At 36.9% G+C, this 20,546-nt stretch overlaps 1 protein-coding gene across 3 annotated transcripts in view; it reads left to right on the plus strand.

Moving 5' to 3' along the window:
* UPRT (uracil phosphoribosyltransferase homolog) overlaps positions 1 to 18,444 on the plus strand; it is a 39,199-nt gene extending 20,755 nt beyond the window's left edge. For all 3 annotated transcript variants that reach the window (XM_090264258.1, XM_090264259.1, XM_090264257.1), the window contains 6 exons: positions 7,937 to 7,979; positions 12,256 to 12,325; positions 13,379 to 13,441; positions 15,346 to 15,507; positions 16,201 to 16,299; positions 18,183 to 18,444. In XM_090264258.1, coding sequence (XP_090120384.1) covers positions 7,959 to 7,979; positions 12,256 to 12,325; positions 13,379 to 13,441; positions 15,346 to 15,507; positions 16,201 to 16,299; positions 18,183 to 18,289 — 522 coding nt within the window. In that variant the 5' untranslated portion in view covers positions 7,937 to 7,958 and the 3' untranslated portion in view covers positions 18,290 to 18,444. The remainder of the gene's footprint in view (positions 1 to 7,936; positions 7,980 to 12,255; positions 12,326 to 13,378; positions 13,442 to 15,345; positions 15,508 to 16,200; positions 16,300 to 18,182) is intronic.
* Positions 18,445 to 20,546: the final 2,102 nt, after the last annotated feature.

Below are 20,546 nucleotides of genomic sequence, written 5' to 3' on the forward strand. Positions count from 1 at the left end.
TGCACCAGTCCCATTGGTTTATTTTTCTTTTGTTTCCCTTGCCTAAAGAGATATATCAGAAAAAAATATTGCTACAAGCAATGTCTGAGATTTTACTGCCTTATTTTCTTCTAGAGTTTTATGGTTTCAGGTCTAACATTTAAGCCTTTAATCCATTTTGAATTTATTCTTGTGTGTGTCAAAAGAAGGTGGTCTTATTTTTATTTTTCTAGCACCTATCCAATTTTCCCAGCACAATTTATTGAATAAACTATCTTTAGCCCATTTTTTGTGCTTGCCCAAGAACTGGAAGCAGGCCAAGTGTCCATCAGTAGATGAGTGGAAAAAACAACTATAGTAAATATAGACAATGGAATGCTACTCAGCTCTAAAAAAGAAGAAAATTTTACCCTTTGCAACAGCATGGATGGATCTGGAGAACATGCTAAGTGAAATAAGTTAGTCAGAGAAAGACAAGTACCATATGATTTTACTCATGTGGAATCTAATGAACAAACTGAACTAACAAGCAAAATAGAAAGAGACTCATAGATAGAGAGCAGGGTGAGAGCTCTAGGCAGTTTAGGGGGTGGAGAGATTGAGCAAAAAGGAAAAAGGACTCATGAATGTGGACAATAGTGTGGTGATTGTGGCGGAGGGAAGGGTATAAGGGGATAACTGTTAATGGAAAAGATAAAATAAAAAAAAAATTTGTTTACATTTTAAAATTGAATTACCATATGACCCAGCACTCCCACTTCTGGGTATTTAGCTGAAGAAATTCAAAAAGATATGTACATGCCTATGTTCATTGCAGCATTATTTACAACAGTCAAGATATGGAAGCATCCTAAGTGTCCATCGATAGATGATTGGATAAAGGAGATGTGGTTACATATATAAAATGAAATCTTACTTGGCCATAGAAACGAATGACATCTTACAATTTACATCAACATGAATAGACCCAGAGCATATTATGCCAAGTGAAATAGATCAGACAGAGAAAGACAGGTACCATATGATATAACTTGTAAATGAACAAACAGAACAGAAACAAACTTACAGATACAGAAAACAAATAGATGGTTGCCAGATGGGAAAGGGGCTGCAAAGATGGGTGTAAAGGGTGAAGGGATTAAGAAGTACAAATTAGCAGTGATAAAAATAGTTGTGGGGATGTAAAGTTCAGAATAGGGAATATAGTCAATAATATTGTAAAAACTATATGGAGTCAGATTGTACTAAATTACTGGAGTGATCACTGTAAGTTATACAAATTATCTAATCACTCAGTTGTACACCTAACGTGAATATAATATTGTATGTCAACTGTAATTGAAAAATAAATATAAAAAAAGAAAATTCTATATCTTGATAGTAGTGTAAGTTAAATAAGTATATGCCTTGCCTAAAGTTGCGGGTTTTATTGATGCAAATTGTACTTAAATAAACGAGTTCAAAAGTAAACTGGGAGTGGAGTCAGATTGAGTAGGGAAATTTATGAAACAAGATTCGTCATTAGTTGATCATTGTGGAAGAGAGTTGAAAATGTAAATCATTATTCCGCTCTGTCTATGTATGTGTTTATATTTTGCTCTTTCTATGTGTTTATAAAGAAAAGTTTTTTTTTAATACGCAAAAAGTAAAAACATTAGAGCTGAATTTGAGTCCATTTAGTTCTTCCTCTTTTACTTAGGTTGCCAGGTAAAATACAGGATATCCAGTTAAATATGAATTCAGATAAACAGTGAATACTTGGGACATATTTCTGAAATACAAATTTAACTAGGTGCTCTGTATTTTTGTTTGCTTAATTTGGCAACTCTGTGCCCAGCCCTAACTTCTCCCACACCAAATGCTGTAAACAGTACTTAAATATAATCTTCACCCTGGCTGGTGTGGCTCAGTGGATTGAGCGCTGGCCTCTAAACCAAAGGGTCACTGGTTTGATTCCAAGTCAGGGCACATGCCTGGGTGGCGGGCCAGGTCCCCATTTGGGGGTGCGCAAGAGGCAACCACACACTGATGTTTCCCTCTTCTTCCCTCCTGTCCCCTCTCTCTAAAAATAAATAAAACCTTAAAATATATATATAAAATCTTCATTTTTAAAACATCCTCACTTGAGGATATGTTTATTGATTTTAGAGAAGGAGAAAGGGGGGGAGAGAGAGAGAGAGAAATATCAATGTGTGAGAAAAACATCCATCAGTTGCCTCCCGCTCGCACCCTGACTGGCAATCAAACCGGCAATTTAGGCATTTGCATTGACTGAGAATTGAACCCACACCCTTTTGGTGTGCAGGACAATGCTCCAACCAGGTGAGCCACCCGGCCAGGGCTAATCCTCATTTTTGAAATTATACCTATTTTAGTGCTACTGAAACTTTATTTAAATTAACTTGTTTTAAGTTATGGGACAAGTTCTGATGTAATCATCTTTGGGAAGGGTGTATTCCTATATGCATTAACCTTAGTATATACTATTTGTAAGCCGTATTATAATAGCAGCTGCTCCCTCTTCAGAAGGACATTTCATGTTTTATTTGCCTGCCAGACTGTATTTTATTGTTTGCATTGTATTTATATGCCAATGTGATTCACAGTGAGAGAAATATCATGAAATGTATCTAAAAACTGGTTGCCTTTAGTAAACGTTCCCTTATTAAAGCAAAATATAAGTAATGGGTTTACTCAAGGACTTGGAATCAGAGAGCTGCAGGCTGGGAAGAACCTTGAAATACTTCACCTATGTGAGCCTCCATATTTTCATCACTTTAATAGTGGTAAAATAGAATCTACCTCTTAAAGTTTTGTGAGGGTTAGATGAGATAATGCACCAAAAATGCTTAATACTTGGCACCAAGGAGGCTTTTAATAAATGGTGACCTGTGGGAAAGAAGGGAGTAATATATGTATAATATTCCGTATCTACTGTAACGTTTGGATCTCTTTAGAAAAGCTTTATAAATAAATCTTTGTACACTTGGTATATACATATATGGATAAATAGAGAGTTAAAATAATTTTTTTTTTTGTAGAAAAAAGGAGGGATTGTCAGGTTTATTCTGAATAGGGAAAAGTAGCAGAGAGTGATCAAGTGGGAATTTCTGCTGGAAAAAAATTGTAGTTATAATTGTAAAGTTTAATAAACAGGAATGTCTTTTAAATTTGATTTGGGAGGGTCTGTAGGTGGAGCACTAGTGCCCTACCATTCATTGTCAGTTACTCCAAACTAGCAGAAATGTGCTTTCTATGTCCAACCGGAAGATTATTTTCTACTGTACTACTCCATTAAGAAGCAGGAGGATCTTCTCCCACGCCCCCACTCAGCCAGTGAAAGACTCAGCCAGCGATAAGTCACTATACTTTGAACTCCCACTTTCATCTAGTGGATTCTTTGTTTCTCTTTAAAAAACGTTCCTCTCCTTTGTTCTCTGGACTTGTCATGATTCACCGCTGGGCTGCATGACCTGAATTGCAGTTCCTTGTTCCCAGATAAACCCATTTTGCTGGAGAAATATCTGGGTGTCTGTTACTTTAAGGTCAACAGTCTCTTTCAACAACTAAGGAACCCCTCTAGCAGCAGCAGCAGCAGTGAGGCCTAGTAAGAAAGAGGGCAAAGGATCTTTACCTGAAGTCTTAAATTTTTAATATTTTAAAAACATTCCTCTCATATTTCTATATATTATGGATGATAAGTAAATACCTATTGTATTGATATTAACTGTTTGAAAGAAAGGTCAGTGAAATTCAGAGTTTCATTTTGGTTTGGATTTGCTGTGAGATGTACATGTTTTTTAAATATAGCTAAAGACTCTCAGGTGGGGGGCGTTGAAGTGCTTTATAGACAATCTTAGGGAGGGAAAAAGTCAGTGAAGTACGAAAGAGTGCTGAAACCTACCACCCTGTTTGGTGGACCTGTATATACTTAGCTTTACCAAGTCCACATTAAAATGGTGATTTGACTTCCAATATGATTCTCATTCTTTTGTTGTTTCAGCGTGACGGTCATTTTAAAAAATGGCTGCCTTTGGCTTTCATTTCGTTGCTACAGATGTGTGACATATGTTTGGGGGGAGTGTTCAGGAAAGTATGTTCTCAGATATGGTTAGGTCTGCACTGTTAATCCGGTTTGGAGTTTGTATAATTTAAAAGATGCTCAGCTTAACATTAATTAGATTTCCGTGCTCTGAATTGTGAGGGTCTGGATATCACTCTTTAAATATTTGCGTTTTGATTACTTGGATATATTTTATAATATTCCAGGGATGTGTGTTAATGTGTGTGTTGCCATGTAATAATTTTAGATTTTATTTGGGGCTGTTATTAGATAGACGGTGGTTAAAGTGTCTTTGTATCTAGTATGAGAGATTTTTTTAATGGTTTTAAGACAAAATTGAATAGAGTTATGATTTAAAACAAAGTGTGTAGGATTAATAAAACCTGGGGTCTGGTTTACAGTAAAACACCTTTATTAAATACTTTAGTCCAGTATTGGGCCTAAAGTAGGGGCTCAGAGAAAATGTGTAATTTGTTTGATCTAACTAGTAAATATCTGCTTTGTGAAACTCTAGTGTTAAACAGTGTTAAGGACTTAGATGCAGATATTGAAAATCACTGTGGGTTTTTAAAAATGCAACCAACTTATTGTATTCTGGCTGTACTTTAATTTCTAAATTAATGAAAGGAAATAGTATGGGTCTTAAGTCTGTCTAAAACAATAGGAGATAGGTTAGTAATTACTGGTTGGTTTTTTTTTTTTTGTTTTGTTTTATCCTCACTCGAGGACATTTTTTCATTGCTTTTAGAGAAAGAGGAAGGGAGAGAGAGAGAAACAGCAATGCAAAAGAAGCATTGATTGGTTGCCTCCCATATGCAGTGGGACAGGGGATTGAACCCACAGCCTACGTATGTGACCTGGCCAGGAACCTGCAACCTTTCAGTTACAGGAGAACACTCCAACCCACTGAGCCACACCAGCGAGGACAAGTAATTACTGTTTGTAGTGGATGATTTGGAGCAGTGAATGCTTTAATTGGAAGTCAAATAACTATAAAGAGATGACAGTACATATTAGTTCATAGTGTGTACCATTTTGGGAATGTAGAGAATGTGATTATTACATGAAAGTTATCAGCTAAGGCTGATAGTTTGCAGGAGAATATGACAGGTGTTAAAATGTCTGATTCCAGAATAAAGTAATAGATTTGGTCAACTCTGATCACTTAACCTAATAAACCTTTTCTATGTAATAAATTTACATGTAATCGTTCAGAAATTAAAAAACAATATTTCAGGGGTGTTCCCAAGGTATGTTACTGTATATTTCTTTAAGACCAATGCAGACTTCCTCCCCACTGAAAAACTGTGTCCTGGTTGACTAAACAACTTTGTACTCATACAGGTCCAGCAAACAGGACAGTAGGCTTCAGTATTTTTTTGTAGTTCACTGATTTTTTCTTCCTTGACAAGCATGTTGTGAAGATTAGTTACAGAAATGAAAGGTGCTAGTGTAATAGTATGGTTTCATTTGAAAACCACAGTACATAATATAGAGCCTGTTTTAAGTGGGCTCTCTGTGTATGTAGTAGGTGTGTATGAATAGTTTTTTGAGTTTAGGGAATATTTATATATAAAGAATACAGACCTATATTCTTGCTATTGCTCAATTATGGTCCATATTTTAGAGAGTTATGGTAACTGAACAGGATGAGTGTTCATCCATTTTGGCACACAGCAGAGCCAAACATCCAACACCCAGAAATGCAGTGGTGAAAGTACAGTCACTTTATTTGCAGAATGTTAAGCAAGGAAAGCTTGGGAAGCTGTAATGCTTAAAGCCAGAACAATGACTTAATCATTTGGGGTTTTTAAGGGCAAAACTCATGAGTAAGGGATTCAGGGTCCTAGGCTGTGACTTCTTAAGCAAACTTCAACAATCTGATTTATTCCGCTCCTGGCAGCATCCTTCTTATCCTGGTCTACATAATTATGGCCAAGATGGTCTCAGACAGAAAAACTTCTGTAAGATATCGTGGATTGTGAGTCATTGACTTTATCTTCAGAGCATAAAGAAAAGACCAGAGCTATACGGGGTCTGTCCAGGAAGTATCCAGCCATGTACTATGGAAATAGAGACATTTATTGAAGAAGATACAAGATACAAGAAACACTGTACATAGGACAAGGACACCTCAGTCCCCTTCAAAGTAGGCATCTTGGAACCTCACACAGTTCTCGCAATCGCCACCAGCTGTCCCGTCATATTTTCCTGAATCTCATCAGTGGTCTGAAATATTTTCCCTTTCAAAGATGATTTTAGTTTTGGGAAAAGCCAGAAGACACAGGGCACCAAATCTGGGCTGTAGTGGGGCCGAGTCACCTAGCTGATTTGACATTTTGCCAAAAAACTCTTCAGGAGATGTGACGTATGAGTGGGCGTGTTATCTTGATGAAGCTGCCAATCACCAGTTGCCAGTAGCTGCAGCCTTCTGAATTATCCAAATAGTTTCCACAGAGGAACGTTCAAGCTTCACACAAAATTTGATACAGATTCGTTGCTCTACTTGCTCAGTCATTTTGAACATGATAGCCACACAGTACATGTGCTCACTCAACAGTGTCTACAGCCCCCCACTCCTTGGCTGCCGGTTACACTCATGTCATGCAAATCATTCTTGTTATATTAACAATGGCTGGACTTTTTCCGGACAGGCCTTGTGTATTGCATCCTTATCAGGCTGCATTCTTCTGTTATCTTAAGCAGAGCATACTTTCTGAAGCTTGCTTTACAGGCTGGGGCTGCAAGGCCCCAAGACATGACTACATTCCAGTGCAGCTAAGACTCTTGAGAAGAGCTAACTTAATCATTTTATTTCAAAGCTAAATTCTAATATAGCTAGTCTGTTATGATTTGCTGTCAGTTTCCATTAATATCCTTAATATGATAGAACTCTAGTTACATAAGAAATGTAATGACATTTGTATCAGAAATATTTCATTGGTTTTCCTTGTCAGAGAAAGTAAATGAAGCTTGAAAAAAAATCATGATTAATGGTATACTGAGATAATACATGTTTGCATATGCCATTTTGATAGTATATAGGGAATGTTTTAGGTATGTTTTGCGAAGTCAGATGGGGATTTTTAAACACATAAATTATAACTCAGTCTGTTTAGTTGAATTATTTAACATGTATGGGAGAAAGAAGAGGACCAATAGTAGATATCTGTGTACAGAAAAAAAAAGTCAGCTTTTTAACATTTTTTTTTTTTGGCTGGTTAACAGCTTGTGGGTAGGTTCAACCCCTGATTATTATTCCTTGAGTATGTCAGGATATGTAAGGATTGACCAGAAAGAAATGTACAGGAAAATGACAGAAAGATCTAGGGAACAAAGTATTTGATTGAAAAATAGGCAAAAGGAACAAATTATCAATCAATAATTTGAGAAAGTGATCTTAGAAATTAGGTTGTGCATTCTTGAAAGCAGTGGCAAAAGTATAGTACTTATTTGTTTGTACCATTCTCATTCCAAAAAGGATTAGAGGGCAAGAAGATGGGTTATGGCAAGGTAAATGGAAGAGGAGGAAGGGGGAACCTAATTTCCTTACAGTGTTTTTCTTAACTTGAGCTGTGGTCTCACTGCCATCCTCCAGGGGAAGCTTTGTTCATCTGGTTAAATAATGTACTTAGGCAGCTCTGTGGGTGGCTGCATCATCTTTCCAATTCCCAGCTCGAATGTTGATATCAAATAAGTTCTCAATAATACTTACCAAGTCATTCCACTTAGGCTCCTGTATCCTAGTAAAAAATATCTTGCCTTAATACATATAAACTTTTAAGTTTTTAGTATGTAACAGGTCATAATATCAGTGTTAACTATATATAATTATTAATATTTTACTTTAAAGCTCTAACCTAGACTAAAACTTGTACTACTTTTTTTTTTTAGGACAGCCAGTAGAGGGGACTTCATGTTTTCTGCGGATCGTTTGGTAGGTGGAGGCTTTCCATTTTCATTTCATTGTTGTTCTAGTGATATAACTATAGTAGGCCAAGGGTTTTTTGTTTTTGTTTTTGTTTTTGTTTTAAGCATTCTGGGGGTAAGAGAGATTGTACCAAGTAACCTTCATCTTGTTAGACTTCTGAAGTATTGTTTCTTCTGTTGCATTAAAGCTCTGGCTCTGTCTCAATTCCTTTCACCTCGAAGCATTGCCCATAAACTCATTTTTTGAAGCTTTCAGGTGCCCCTGTCTCTCAAATGGATCTTTGAAACCTGGTCATAAGTAACCACTAAATGCCTTATTTTAGGGCAGTGAAGTGTTCAATTGGACAAAAAGTTACTTCGTTTTTTTTTTTCTGTAAGATGGCTCTAGTAACACTCAGTTGACTTTAATGTCATTCAAAACAATTTTGTTAGAGTGTAGTGTGACATTTGTCATATCAGCGTGCATTTACAAAAAGCTTATCAAAACTGGTGAGTTTTTATGTAGCTGTTTTAATATTGAAGATGGAAGAAAATATGTAACATTTTTGGTATGCTCTGCTTTACTATTTCAAGAAAGGTAAAAATACAACTGAAACGCAAAAAAATGATTTGTGCAGTGTATGGAGAAGGTGCTGTGACTGACTGAGCATATCGAAAGTGTTTTGTTAAGTTTTGTGCTAGAGATTGCTTGCTGGATGATGCTCCACAGTCAGGTGGACCAGCTGAAGTTGACAGCAAACAAATTGAGACATTTATTAAGAACAATAAATTATATCACGAGAGATAGCCAACATACTCACAATATCCAAATCAATAAAGTTATTGGTGAAAATGAAAAATGTGTCTTTTATTTTACAGAAAAAGCTAAACAGACATTTTGGCCAACCCAATATATTAAAAGAAAAAGGTGTAAGGAGGCCTAATAGTTACCCTATGATATCCATCTAATGCACAAAAATTAATAACTCTTGCAGTTTACATGGGAGGTGTTTTATTTTGCCTCTTCTTTTTGGTACTGTCCTCACATGTGAAATATTAAGTTGGACTGTCTATGCTTTCCTCAGGGTCTTTCTTTTAAGGATTAACCAGGCTCAATTCTGTTTAGTGTGATCTGAGAATATCTCAGGCCAGACCGTGTTGTCTTCAGGGTAAACACTGTGTTTCCTTCTTATAAGTGTGCTCAGTTCTTACAATGACATTGACACATTTGCTGCTGTGGTTATTAATATTCATTCATTTGTGAAATGTATATTGAACTCCTGTAAGTCAGGCAGGGGGAGGAGATACAACAGTAAAGAATACAGACATGTTCCTGTTCTCATGGAGTTGGCAATCTAAAGAGTGAAGAATGGCTTATTAATTTTCATTTAGATTTTTCCTATGAAAAATCTTTTATTTCAAAAGACTATAGATAACTGTTTTACTTTTGGCTTTAAATATTCTTGGTTCAGAGGCAACTTCTATTTACAATTATTTGAGTTTGTAAGGGTAGTAATAATTCTCGGATTTTATCAAGATAAATGTAGTTGACATTTCTGGAGTGATAGTTAGGCCATTCTGTCATTATGCTTTTTATCAAATTAAAGGAGCAGGTTCAAGGAGGAAGAAACTTGTGTCAATGATAGCTGTGGGGGAAAAGAGAGGTCTTAGTGTTCATTGGTAGAAAATGGTTCTTTCTTTGCTTTGCTTTTCATATGCCTCTTTTCTACAGAAAGTGAGAGTTAAGTTTGTAGTTATTGTAAAATTCTTGCCTGACAGGGCAGGCATTATATGAGAGGAGACCCCCCCTCCAAACCAGAATTATCTTCTGGATGGTGGGCCCCTTGGAGTACAGGCTTCCCCCGCTAGGTGAGTGTTCTAGGAGCCCATCTGTAACAGCTGGCGTTGTTGTGAGAGGCTGCATTCAGCTTCAGTGAATAATTTTTTGAAAACTCAACACATTTGCCCATTTAATGATGGGTGATTTACAAGCACACCTGCCCACGCCATGCTGAATGTTCAGCAGTTTTTGACCAAAAATAACATGACCCCGTGCCCCACCCACCCTATTCACCCAATCTTGCCCAGAGCAACTTTTTTGTTTGTTTGTTTCCCTGGCTGAAAAAAGTCCTCAAAGAGAAACATTTTGCCGATGTGGAAGAAGTGAAATAAAAAAACAGCAGAAGTACTAAAAGGCATCAAAATCAATGGGTTCAAAAATTGGAGCAGTGGAAAAAATGTCTCAATAGGTGTATTGCATCAAATGGAGCGTACTTTGAAGGTGGCTGAAGTTCAAACATGTAAGAATAAATACACAATTTTTTATAAATGAATTCCGGGGTTTTTGGGGTCCCCCTTCATATCTTAATCAAATGAGATAATAAGGATCCAGGGCGTAACTCAACTGAGGGAATGATAATTGGGGCCTCTGTGTTCTTTGCAGTTGGCTGTGAAGGTCCTGATATTGGGAGGTGGAGGGAAGAGAGCCTGTGTGCTGTGGTAGGTACTAGAGCTGTTTAGGTTTCCAGTGTTGAGGATCTCTAGTACACTGTCTCTTCTAGGACAAGGGTCCCATTAGAGATGACATTAATTCTATCCTGAATTTATCAGGATTGGCTTCCCTGGCACTCAGATCTTAGGTTCTTTATACTTTATTCAAACTTCTTCTGGTTTTCTATTCTTGTATAAGGCTTGGACACAAATTTCTATCCCAGGGTTGTAGGAAAGGTACGACTCTTTAGAGAAGTCTTACTAGGAGGAGATTTAGGCTCTTCAAGGAAAAGGATCCTTATGTTGCTCATAAGAAACATTAACCTCCACAGGAGGTGATGATTAGAGGTGAGTGTTCTGACACACAGTATTCGTGAGATTCCTGGACCCTCTGTCTGATGCTGCAGCCTAACAAAGTGCTGGCCCACCTGCATTGATCATTTCATTGACAAAAGGGTGTTGTGTTGTGGTAACAGTGCATGGGGCCTGGTATTTCTCCCTGCTGTTCCTGATTCTTAATCAATAGTGTAACATTGATTGCAGAAAATGCATTGCAGACTCCACACTGCCTTTATGGTAGTAGACCCCACCTGCTCATAGGAAGGAATAACAGACCTGGCTTTTGGGTGCTGTTTCTTCTGGTTCTGATGGGATTCTTTCGTCTATACCACACATTAAGATCATTAGGAGCCTTTTTTTTTTTTTTAGCTAAGCCCCAGTGCATTCAACTGGTTCCTACTTCAAGCTCAGTACATTGGTTCAACCTCATCCACTTATTTACTTCTTACTAACAAGTTTCAGGCTTTATTTTGCATTATGGTGGGATGTCACGGACCTCTGACCAGCAGAGTCCACATGGCGTTGTGGATGAGGTAATAAATGCACAGCGACTGCAAGAATCCTGTGGAGAAGAGGGGACAGCACTGGCCACTTTCTAGAGGAGAAAGCGCAGTTTGCCCCTGCCTTAACAGGCTTTTATTGATTTCTTAGGTGGGTTACATCCAAGAAAATTGTGAATCATAGTGCCAATCATTGCCTTATATGATTATTACTTTTACATATGAGAGAAAAGAATGCTACACATGCATGGATAATAAGGATAACTTGTCTAGCCACATACTGTTCTTAGAAATTGACCCAGAGTAGGCCCTAAGAAACGGCTTCAAGGTTACATGCTAAACATCTGTTGTTTTCAGCCCAGGATGAAAGAGTCCTTTAGCAGAAAGCAAGCTTTTAACTATTAGAGAAATGCAGGCCTGGTTGCCCACGGGAAAACCGGTGTGTGGAGTGGGTCCTGCGTGCCACCACGCTCCCAGTGGTTTTCCACTCTGGGGCTGAGCTGCATTTGTCACCAGCGAGCACCCCGGCTTCCCATAGTGGGACTTGTTGAAAAGAACCTAACTGAACAATTTCAAAGTACTGAAAAAGGCAAAGAAGTTCCCTCTGGGCTCTATTTCCAGAGTAACCAGAAGTTTATTACTTCCAAGGGTATCTGCCATGACTCTTGTCACTTCCTGTAGTTTCCCATCTCTGTTAATATAGCCCGGACTGACCGAATGAGAGTCATTAAGGCGTACTTGAGCTTTCTCTTAGCAATCAAGTGCCTAAGTGAGGTTGAACACCTAGTAGCAAGCAGCCTGTCATTTTGATCTATCTCTGTATCTGACACATGATAGGGGTCCCCTTCCTTCCTCCATAAGCTAAATCCTTGCCTAATGTGTTAGTGAATTTTGCCTAGTGTTCAGCTCTGGAGGCTAACAGGTAACAGGAGGTTCTTAGCAGATTTTCAACTCATTCTTTCTTTGACTTTCTAGATCAGACTTGTTGTGGAAGAAGGATTGAATCAGCTGCCATATAAAGAATGCGTGGTGACCACACCAACAGGTAACCAGAGCTGTTACTGTCATATTTTCCTCCTAAAACTTCTGCGTTAGAATTGGAGGAAACGGAAAGAAAGCAGTCTGCATAAATTAGTAGGCAGAATGTGGAGTCTAGGTGGAGCTGTTCTTTCAACAACTTAATAACCTGGAGACATTTAGTAAAGAAATTTATGTGGATGACTTTTCGTTAATGGCTTGCTTGTGAATTCAAGTTAAAGGTTAATAAATATTCTTTAGTATGCAGGTGTTGTGTTTGATGGTGGCCCACTGGAACCGGGGTTATAAATTGCTGGCAGCTTATCTTCACCTCTGTGGGGAAGCAAAAATGGATGGGCTGGTTTGACATTGAAACTCTACGTAAAAGTATGAGAAGTAAACAAGAAAAAGAAAACTAAAAACGAGAATTGGAGAAGGTGCCTTGTGATGCTCAAATAAAAGCAGCCAAAGATCCCCATTTCAGGGATTTGAAATTCTAATTTATTTATTTATTTATTTATTTATTTATTAGTAAATAATGGAATCTGCTCTATTCAAAGTTTGACTCTTCAAATTGGGGGCTGAGCTTGCTGCATAATTGAAGCACATTTAGAATGAGACCAAGGGCTGAACCTGTCTTGGTAACTACTTAAGTCCCTTGCTTTTATTTTTTAAGGCAGAATGCGGGTTCATAAAGGACAGAATGAGGGAGTTCTCTGCTGTGACTCACAGTGGGGGCCAGTTTGAAATGATGGTGTTGATAGCGTTCTCAGAGTGCAGTGATTCTCCGAATTCAATTTGAGGAACGTGTTTGTGAATATCATGCTGTCATATGTCGTATTGCCACTTGAGGAAGTCCACCTGTCCCAGTTGTCTCCACAGGTTTCTTATGAGGAATTAATAAGTAACTATGAAAAGTTTTGACTCTTCTCTTTACTTCCACAGGAAACCTAAGACATTATACAGGGTGTCTGGACAAGGGTTGCTCCATACCCATCTGCTTTAACCCATATGCACTTTGTAAAATAAGTAGGTTGTTCCTATGATGAAAGATAAATTCTTTGGATTTATTCCTCAACAGGGTACAAGTATGAAGGAGTGAAATTTGAGAAGGGAAATTGTGGGGTCAGCATAATGAGAAGCGGTAGGTTCACCTGTGTGATTTTGTCTCTTTGCATGCATAGAAACAGTTCCTGTTCTTCAGGAGAGATGTGAGCTTGTCTGTCTGTCATAATTGCAGCCTGTTTTAGCTTACATCTCACTACCTGTTTTGTCTTTCTTCATGTGGCCTTGGAATCGTCACCTGCGTGTTACTGATTTTGGCTAATTTTAACTGCAGAGCATCTTCCCTAGTGGCCTACCTGCCCCATGGGCAAGCCAGCTTTCAAAATGATTCAGAGGAGGGTGTAAGGATAGGAAGATGTAATAATAATGCCTTGGGGAGAATAGGGCAACTTGAAGACTGATGGAATATGGCACAATTTCAGGCCTGCAGAACTTTGCGTAGCTGGCTGGAGAAAATATATTTTCCGTTTTTTATCTCTTTTGTATAGAACAGTCATACCCTGTCAGGAGCTGGACTGAATGACCTGTTCAATAGTTTTAGTTTTATGTTTGATGAGCATGTGACCATCTAGGCAAGAGCACTTAACTGTCATTAACCCTAGGCGTTTCCAGTTGCTGGTCTCATAAATGTTGTATTTGTGTTTGAGTCCAACTGATTACCCTTATAAACTAACCTTTGTACAGCAAAATCACATGCCTGTAATTAAAACATAGGTTACATGGAGGTGATTATTTCCATTTAGCAACTTAATTATGTTTTGCAGAAGATCCAGGGTATATTGGAAACCCCACTTGCTTGCACTGGAAACAGTTGGGTTATTATTATTTTTAAACATATAAATGTTCCCTTTTCTCCTCTAGCTGTAAAGTTCTATTTGTGAACAACTGAATGCCTAACTGAAAATAGGAGCTTTAAACTCCTTTCGTATTAGAAAGTAGCTCTTAAACAATGATAGGATTTTCAGGACAATGTTGTTTAACCTTTTAAAACTGTTAATACAATGGAGATGGGCTTTTAAGTCACAATTTCTTCTGTTTCAGTCCAGCTCCTGCCCTAAAGGCAGCAGCACAGTCCTCGGACCCCTAGTGTCTACCAGACGACTATGGGGTGATGCATTGACAGGATTGTTTTTAACCTTAAGGGCTCTTGGTCAATTTTCATATATATTTGAAACTGTTTTTATGTTCTCAGTAACATAACGTTTCCTCTTAAAGTACATGTAAACAAAAACAGTTAATTTAAAGAAAAATATTAAGTAAATAATAATGGAAGTAGAATTCTGGTGTAGCCTAAAATCTTTAAGGTGGTATAAGGATGATTGACTTTTGGCAAACACTTCCTTAAGAGAATTCAGACACAGAATGGCTCCATGTTCAGAAACCAAGCAGGTGGTGCTGCTGTTGGTTTTGGTTCTCTGGAGGGAAGAGAACAACCCATTTTTTTTTTTTTTTTTTAGCTATTTGCCAGCAAAACCTTTGTCACTGAAGTTATTGCCAGAGCTAAGTGATGTCTCCTGATGCCACCTTTATCTAAAAGGAGATCCTTTGGTGTGTAGCCTTCATTGTTCCAGCAACCTTATATATATTTTTTTCAGATGAAAGTAACAAGTTTAGGTGGTTTAAAGGCTCCCTTAAATAATAAGAGTACAATGTTCCAGATATTGGAAAAGCTCAGGGAGCAGCTCAGCAAAACACTTTATGTCCTGTAACCATGGAAGCATGACAGCTCTAAAACTTGTAAGCCAGCAATAAAATTAGCTTATCCCAGTTTCATTGACTAGTCCATCACCTAGTTTCATTGACCTACACTGAATATAAAATATAACCATCAGGAGCAAAGCTATTAGCTTAAGAAGAATTGCTGTATCTTGACAATGTCTTTTGTGTATTAATAACCGTCACAAACACTGCTTTTGCCTATTCTTGACTTTCACTCTATATGCCCTTACCCTTTTTTCCTTCACTTTTATTTCCTCCTTCAAGGTGAAGCAATGGAACAGGGTTTACGAGATTGCTGTCGATCCATCCGTATTGGAAAGATCCTGATTCAGAGTGATGAGGAGACCCAAAGAGCCAAAGTATATTATGCCAAGTTCCCTCCAGACATTTATAGGAGAAAAGTCCTTCTGATGTATCCAATTCTCAGTGAGTTGTTTGAGTTTAATTTGTAACCTTTGGTTAGATAAGTTTAAATTCAATTTAGTACCTGCCTTCTGGGTACCCTTTATAAGGCAAAAACTGTTTCTAAATGTGTTTTTCTCAGTTGGATTTGGAGTTGCCTTGGGCAGTTCACTTGAGAATTTTTATTTTGTAGTAAGTGAATATACATTATTCAAACCTTATTAGTTCCAAAGAGCTTCTTTCTTAAAATGAACACATTGAAGCAACAGAGCTAATGAAGCAGAATATATAAAACACAAAAATTATATTGAAATATGTCCCCTCTCTAGCCCAATGAGTTATAGCAATGATTTTCTCCAGGATTTATCCTCTCTGGAGGTAATATTTTTTTTTCTTAATCTATTCCGTTTTCTAAGATTACTTAGATCACACATGACATGGTCTCCTGGGGTTGGGGATGGAGGGTGAGTGCTAAATTTGGTATCTCAAATACTGAATGAATTTAGGACTTGTTGTGCCTTTGAAATCAGTAAAGTATATGTGTCGTGTCCATTATTGAAAATAATGTCATTGGTAAAGGACAGGTACCTCAAATGAAGCTTGGCCTAGTGGTGTCTTATGTTGGATTACTAAACTGCCTTTACTTCAAAGAAACATGAATACATTTTGAGATAAATGTTAAAGGTGGCAATTCATTTGGGTGTCATTTGGTTTCAGGCACTGGAAATACTGTAATTGAAGCTGTAAAGGTTCTTATAGAACATGGAGTTCAACCCAGTGTTATCATCCTACTTAGTCTGTTCTCCACTCCTCATGGTAAGTTCAGAATGAAGCAGTAACTAGAGCTCTGGATGGTCATTGGATGGATAAATGTGCATCTGTCCAGCCTCTCATCCTGACGAAAAGTTTATTTGCTTCCACATTAAATATAAGTCTCATTTTGGTAGTAAGACTAGTGATAATATTTTACACCATTCTTATGTTCAAATTGAAATGGAAAAGTATGAACTAACCCCAGGCAAGGGGATTGCAAATAACCAAAAGGTCACTTTTTCTCCTGGTTCTGCATATGAGCCTGAGAACTGTGCCCAGACATCAAGAAATGATAGGTTCTAACTAGCCTTGTGGTCTTAACTTAAGTATGCTTTGCAGTGTGAAGCAAAGAGCAGTTTTTAAAATTAGCCTTCTGCTCAAAGGGCCTTGTGAGAAAACTGTGTTCTCCATTTTCTGAGGGAGGTAAGCCTAATTTAAGACCCTACTTTTGTTTGACATGCAATCTAGAACAGCTGTGAGAGTATCCTAATAAAATTATCATAGATACATATAGAATTATTTAGTGTAAGAAAAAAAATGGAAGTACATAAAAAACTTAAAATAAGGAAATGGTTAAACAAATATATATTCAAAGGATGTAATACAATGTAACTGTTAAGTCATGTTTTTAAAAATAATGACATCAAAAAATCTATGTGGTGAATGTAAAAGAGCAGGATACATAACAGCATTAGAATAGTGTTAAATGTTATTACCAAGTTTAGAGATGACTAATACAAACTATGACTATTATGACTACTAAAATCAGACTTGGATTTAACATGGGCCCTAATCTTTCCTCAGCAAGAGAGGCTAGACAAATGCGTAACACTATTTCAATTTTCATTTTAAAATACACATATGACATTAATAGTGGTTATTTTAGGATGGTAGGGTTCTAAGTGATTTATTTTATTTTTAAAGTTTTTTATATTTTCCAAATGTTCTACAGTGAGTTTGTGTTTATTTCATAATCGAAAAGAAAGAGAAATATATGACTTCTAGTTAGGGCAGTTCTTCATTTTCAAAGGTTCCAAGTCGCAGTCAAACCCTGAATTGGCTATAAAGTGTCCATTTTAGGAGGGCTGTGTTTAGTAGGCCATTGATTTTTTTTCACTCTTTCATAATAAAAAATTATCTGTAGTTCAAATGTTGATGGTGGCAAAGTGTGATTTGCTTGGTCATCCATTTATATATTAACAGGTGGCACTGTAAACATTGATATAACCAAATAATTATTGGTTTGTGTGCCTTTGGGAGGAGACAAGTAATTGTGTTAGTTTAAATAGTTTACATTACAATATTATATTATTCTTTGACATTATAGATGAAAAAATCATATTCTGTGGCAACCTTGGTATGGCTTTTTAGCTTGACTGGGGTACTACCTAGTCCCTTTCCCAGGTCCCTTCCCTGTAAGAGCTAGAATATTAATTTCTTAAAAGCTACCTTGCGGTGACATAACAAAGAAGTCTTTGCACTTCTTTCACATTGTTCCAGTTGAGGAATCATCATTTTATGTATGATCCCATTTTCAGAAAGAACTATATTCCAGCTGCCTTTAAAATGAAACAAAAGACTCTTCAGGGGAAAAGTTGCTAAAATTTAACATGTTTTTCAAATCTTGAATATAAAACAGTTGATTTTAAGAATTTATTAGTGAGTGGGTGGGGGTGTAGTCTGACTACTATGAAAGCTTTTCAGATATTAGACAGTAAGAAAACTTAAGTGATTACCCAAGTCTCACTAGGTACCCAAAGGCCGTTGCTCTTGGTCTTCTGTCAATATGAGGCCCAGTTACTAACCATAAAATTCTTGAATTCCAACTAATGTTACCAAAAATCCTTCAATAATAATAATAATTTTCTTCCTTTTATTTTTTGAAGGTGCCAAATCAATCATTCAAGAGTTTCCAGAAATCACAATTTTAACCACAGAAGTTCATCCTGTTGCACCTACACATTTTGGACAGAAATACTTTGGAACAGACTAAGTTATTAAAGGAAAATTAATCATCTTGTGTAATATTACAGTTATATTTTGAGTTTCTACATGTTTTACTGATTCCCTTGAGGAATGGCAAAGAAAATTGTGTTAAAGATGCTTTGTAATTTTTAGAAGTGGGTATAGTAAAAAGAAAATATTTGAGGTTTATTTATTTTATTTGGTCATTTCTTCAGTGTTTGCACCAAATTCAACAATGAAGCACACATAAGTTTTAGAAAATATTTTAATAATATTCTTACGCAAATGCTGATCCCTCAGTGCATTGAAACTGGTCTCTAATTTATGAACCTCTCAGTTTGGAGATTGCTTTCAGCCACAAACAAAACCAAAATGGGAGTAAATTCTTTGGCCCACTATAGTTTGCATTTTGTTTAGTTTGCTTTTAGTTCTAGGGAGTTTTCATTTATGTGGCTGTCTTCACCTTCCTCTACTATTTATTTCCCAGTACTATACATGCTGGTAACTTGCAGAGGAGGAAAAAAGAAGTCCTCCTTGAATTTTACATTTCCTTCATATCCTCACTCAATGGGCAGACCCAGGATAAATGGTTAGTTTTTCAGTCAGGCCATTATGTTCTTCCTGACTCATTTTCTACCCTGGATAGTGCTAGTAGGTGACTTGCCAAGTGTAATGCAATGAACAAAGTGGTGGCACATTTCCTACAGGTGGAACTATGTATAACATTAACTCAAATAGATCAAACCAGGGATGTCTGTATGCTGATGAGAGAGAGAGCTAAGTACTGTTAATGCCATCAATGTCCTAGAAAGAAATTGGTGGTGGTTTTTCTGAGGTGAGGGAGAAAAGGACAGTTTCTTGCTGAGTTTATGGCCAATAAGTAAATTAAAATGCTGCGGGTTTTTTTTTTTTTTTTGAATGTTCCTATTAGAGGCTTTTGATGTGGAACTTAAGTTATTTTTGCATGCTTGTCAACTGTAGATAAATCAAAATGAAAAGGATATCATTATATATTTTTAAATCCGTAAACTTTATGTGTTCATATTTAGGCTTCTGAAAGGAAGATAAACCTTTTTTAGAATCTTTTCTGAAACTTTCTTGTGAAACCCTGATCTTATTTTACATTGATGCTGAAACATTTTAACAGTGGTTACTGGCTGATTATTTGATTAATTATAATCTCATAGCCCCATAGGCTGCTGTTGTGGATCTCTGTTTAAAAAAAAAAAAAAAGAGCAGATAGCAGTATGTTAGAAAGAACCAAAGCTGAAGAAAATCAGCAAAGATTGAGGTAAATTAAAGAAGGAAGACTGGTGTAGAATAGAATGGACTGCATTTTCCCTTTGGGGCTTAGACATACTAGAACTTCACTATATTTTTTTCTTTTATGTTTGAAAACTGTCATAATAAAGTGAGGTTAGTTAATAGATAACCCATATTATAATTCTTCCATGGCAAACGTTGCTTTCATGTTATTATTGAAATTATTATTTATACTTGCCTGCTAAGCATTTTGACACAATATTGATTTTGTTTATTCCTGATTAGCAGAAGCTGTCACTGAAGCCCATTAAAACCAAAATCTTTATCTACCTCTCCCAGGAAATATGTTAGCCAGTAAATTAGATAGAGGCTTGACCTGCTTTAGGTTGATACATAGAATAGGTGGGAAAGGTGCTAACTATAGGAGTCAGTGCTTCTGAGTTAGTGCTTATTTTAGGGCTTCAGTATTTTGTTTGAAGTGATTTGCTAGAACATCAGACAAATTCACATTCAAGTGTAGGCATAAAACCATATTTCAAGCAAATTATTTTTATATTATCAGCCATTTATTTTTTCATGAAAAAGTTTATTTTCTTTTTTTCTCATTTATTTTATTTTATGTTGTTCAGTTACAGTGGTCCCAAATTTTCCCCCATTTCTCTCCCCTGCCTCTTCCACACCCCCACTACCACAGTCAGTCCCTACCCTGTTGTCCATGTCAATGAGTCCTTTAGATCAGTACCTTGATTAGACCCCTTCCCTTCTTTCCCTGTTATCTCCCTCTCCCCTCTGCTCTTGTCACGGTCAGTTTGTTCCTTATCTCCATGTCACTGGTTCTATTTTGCTCCTTTGTTTTGTTCATTAGGTTCCATTTATAGGTATTTGTCTTTCACCACCTGGCATATTTCACTTAGCATAATACTCTCCAGTTCCATCCATGCTGTTTTAAAAGGTAGGAGTTCCTTCTTTCTCTCTGCTACATCATACTCCACTGTGTAAATGTACCACAGTTTTTTGATCCA

Source organism: Furipterus horrens, unplaced genomic scaffold, assembly GCF_987537825.1.
Source record: "Furipterus horrens unplaced genomic scaffold, mFurHor1.1.pri manual_scaffold_17, whole genome shotgun sequence".
NCBI lineage: Eukaryota > Metazoa > Chordata > Mammalia > Chiroptera > Furipteridae > Furipterus > Furipterus horrens.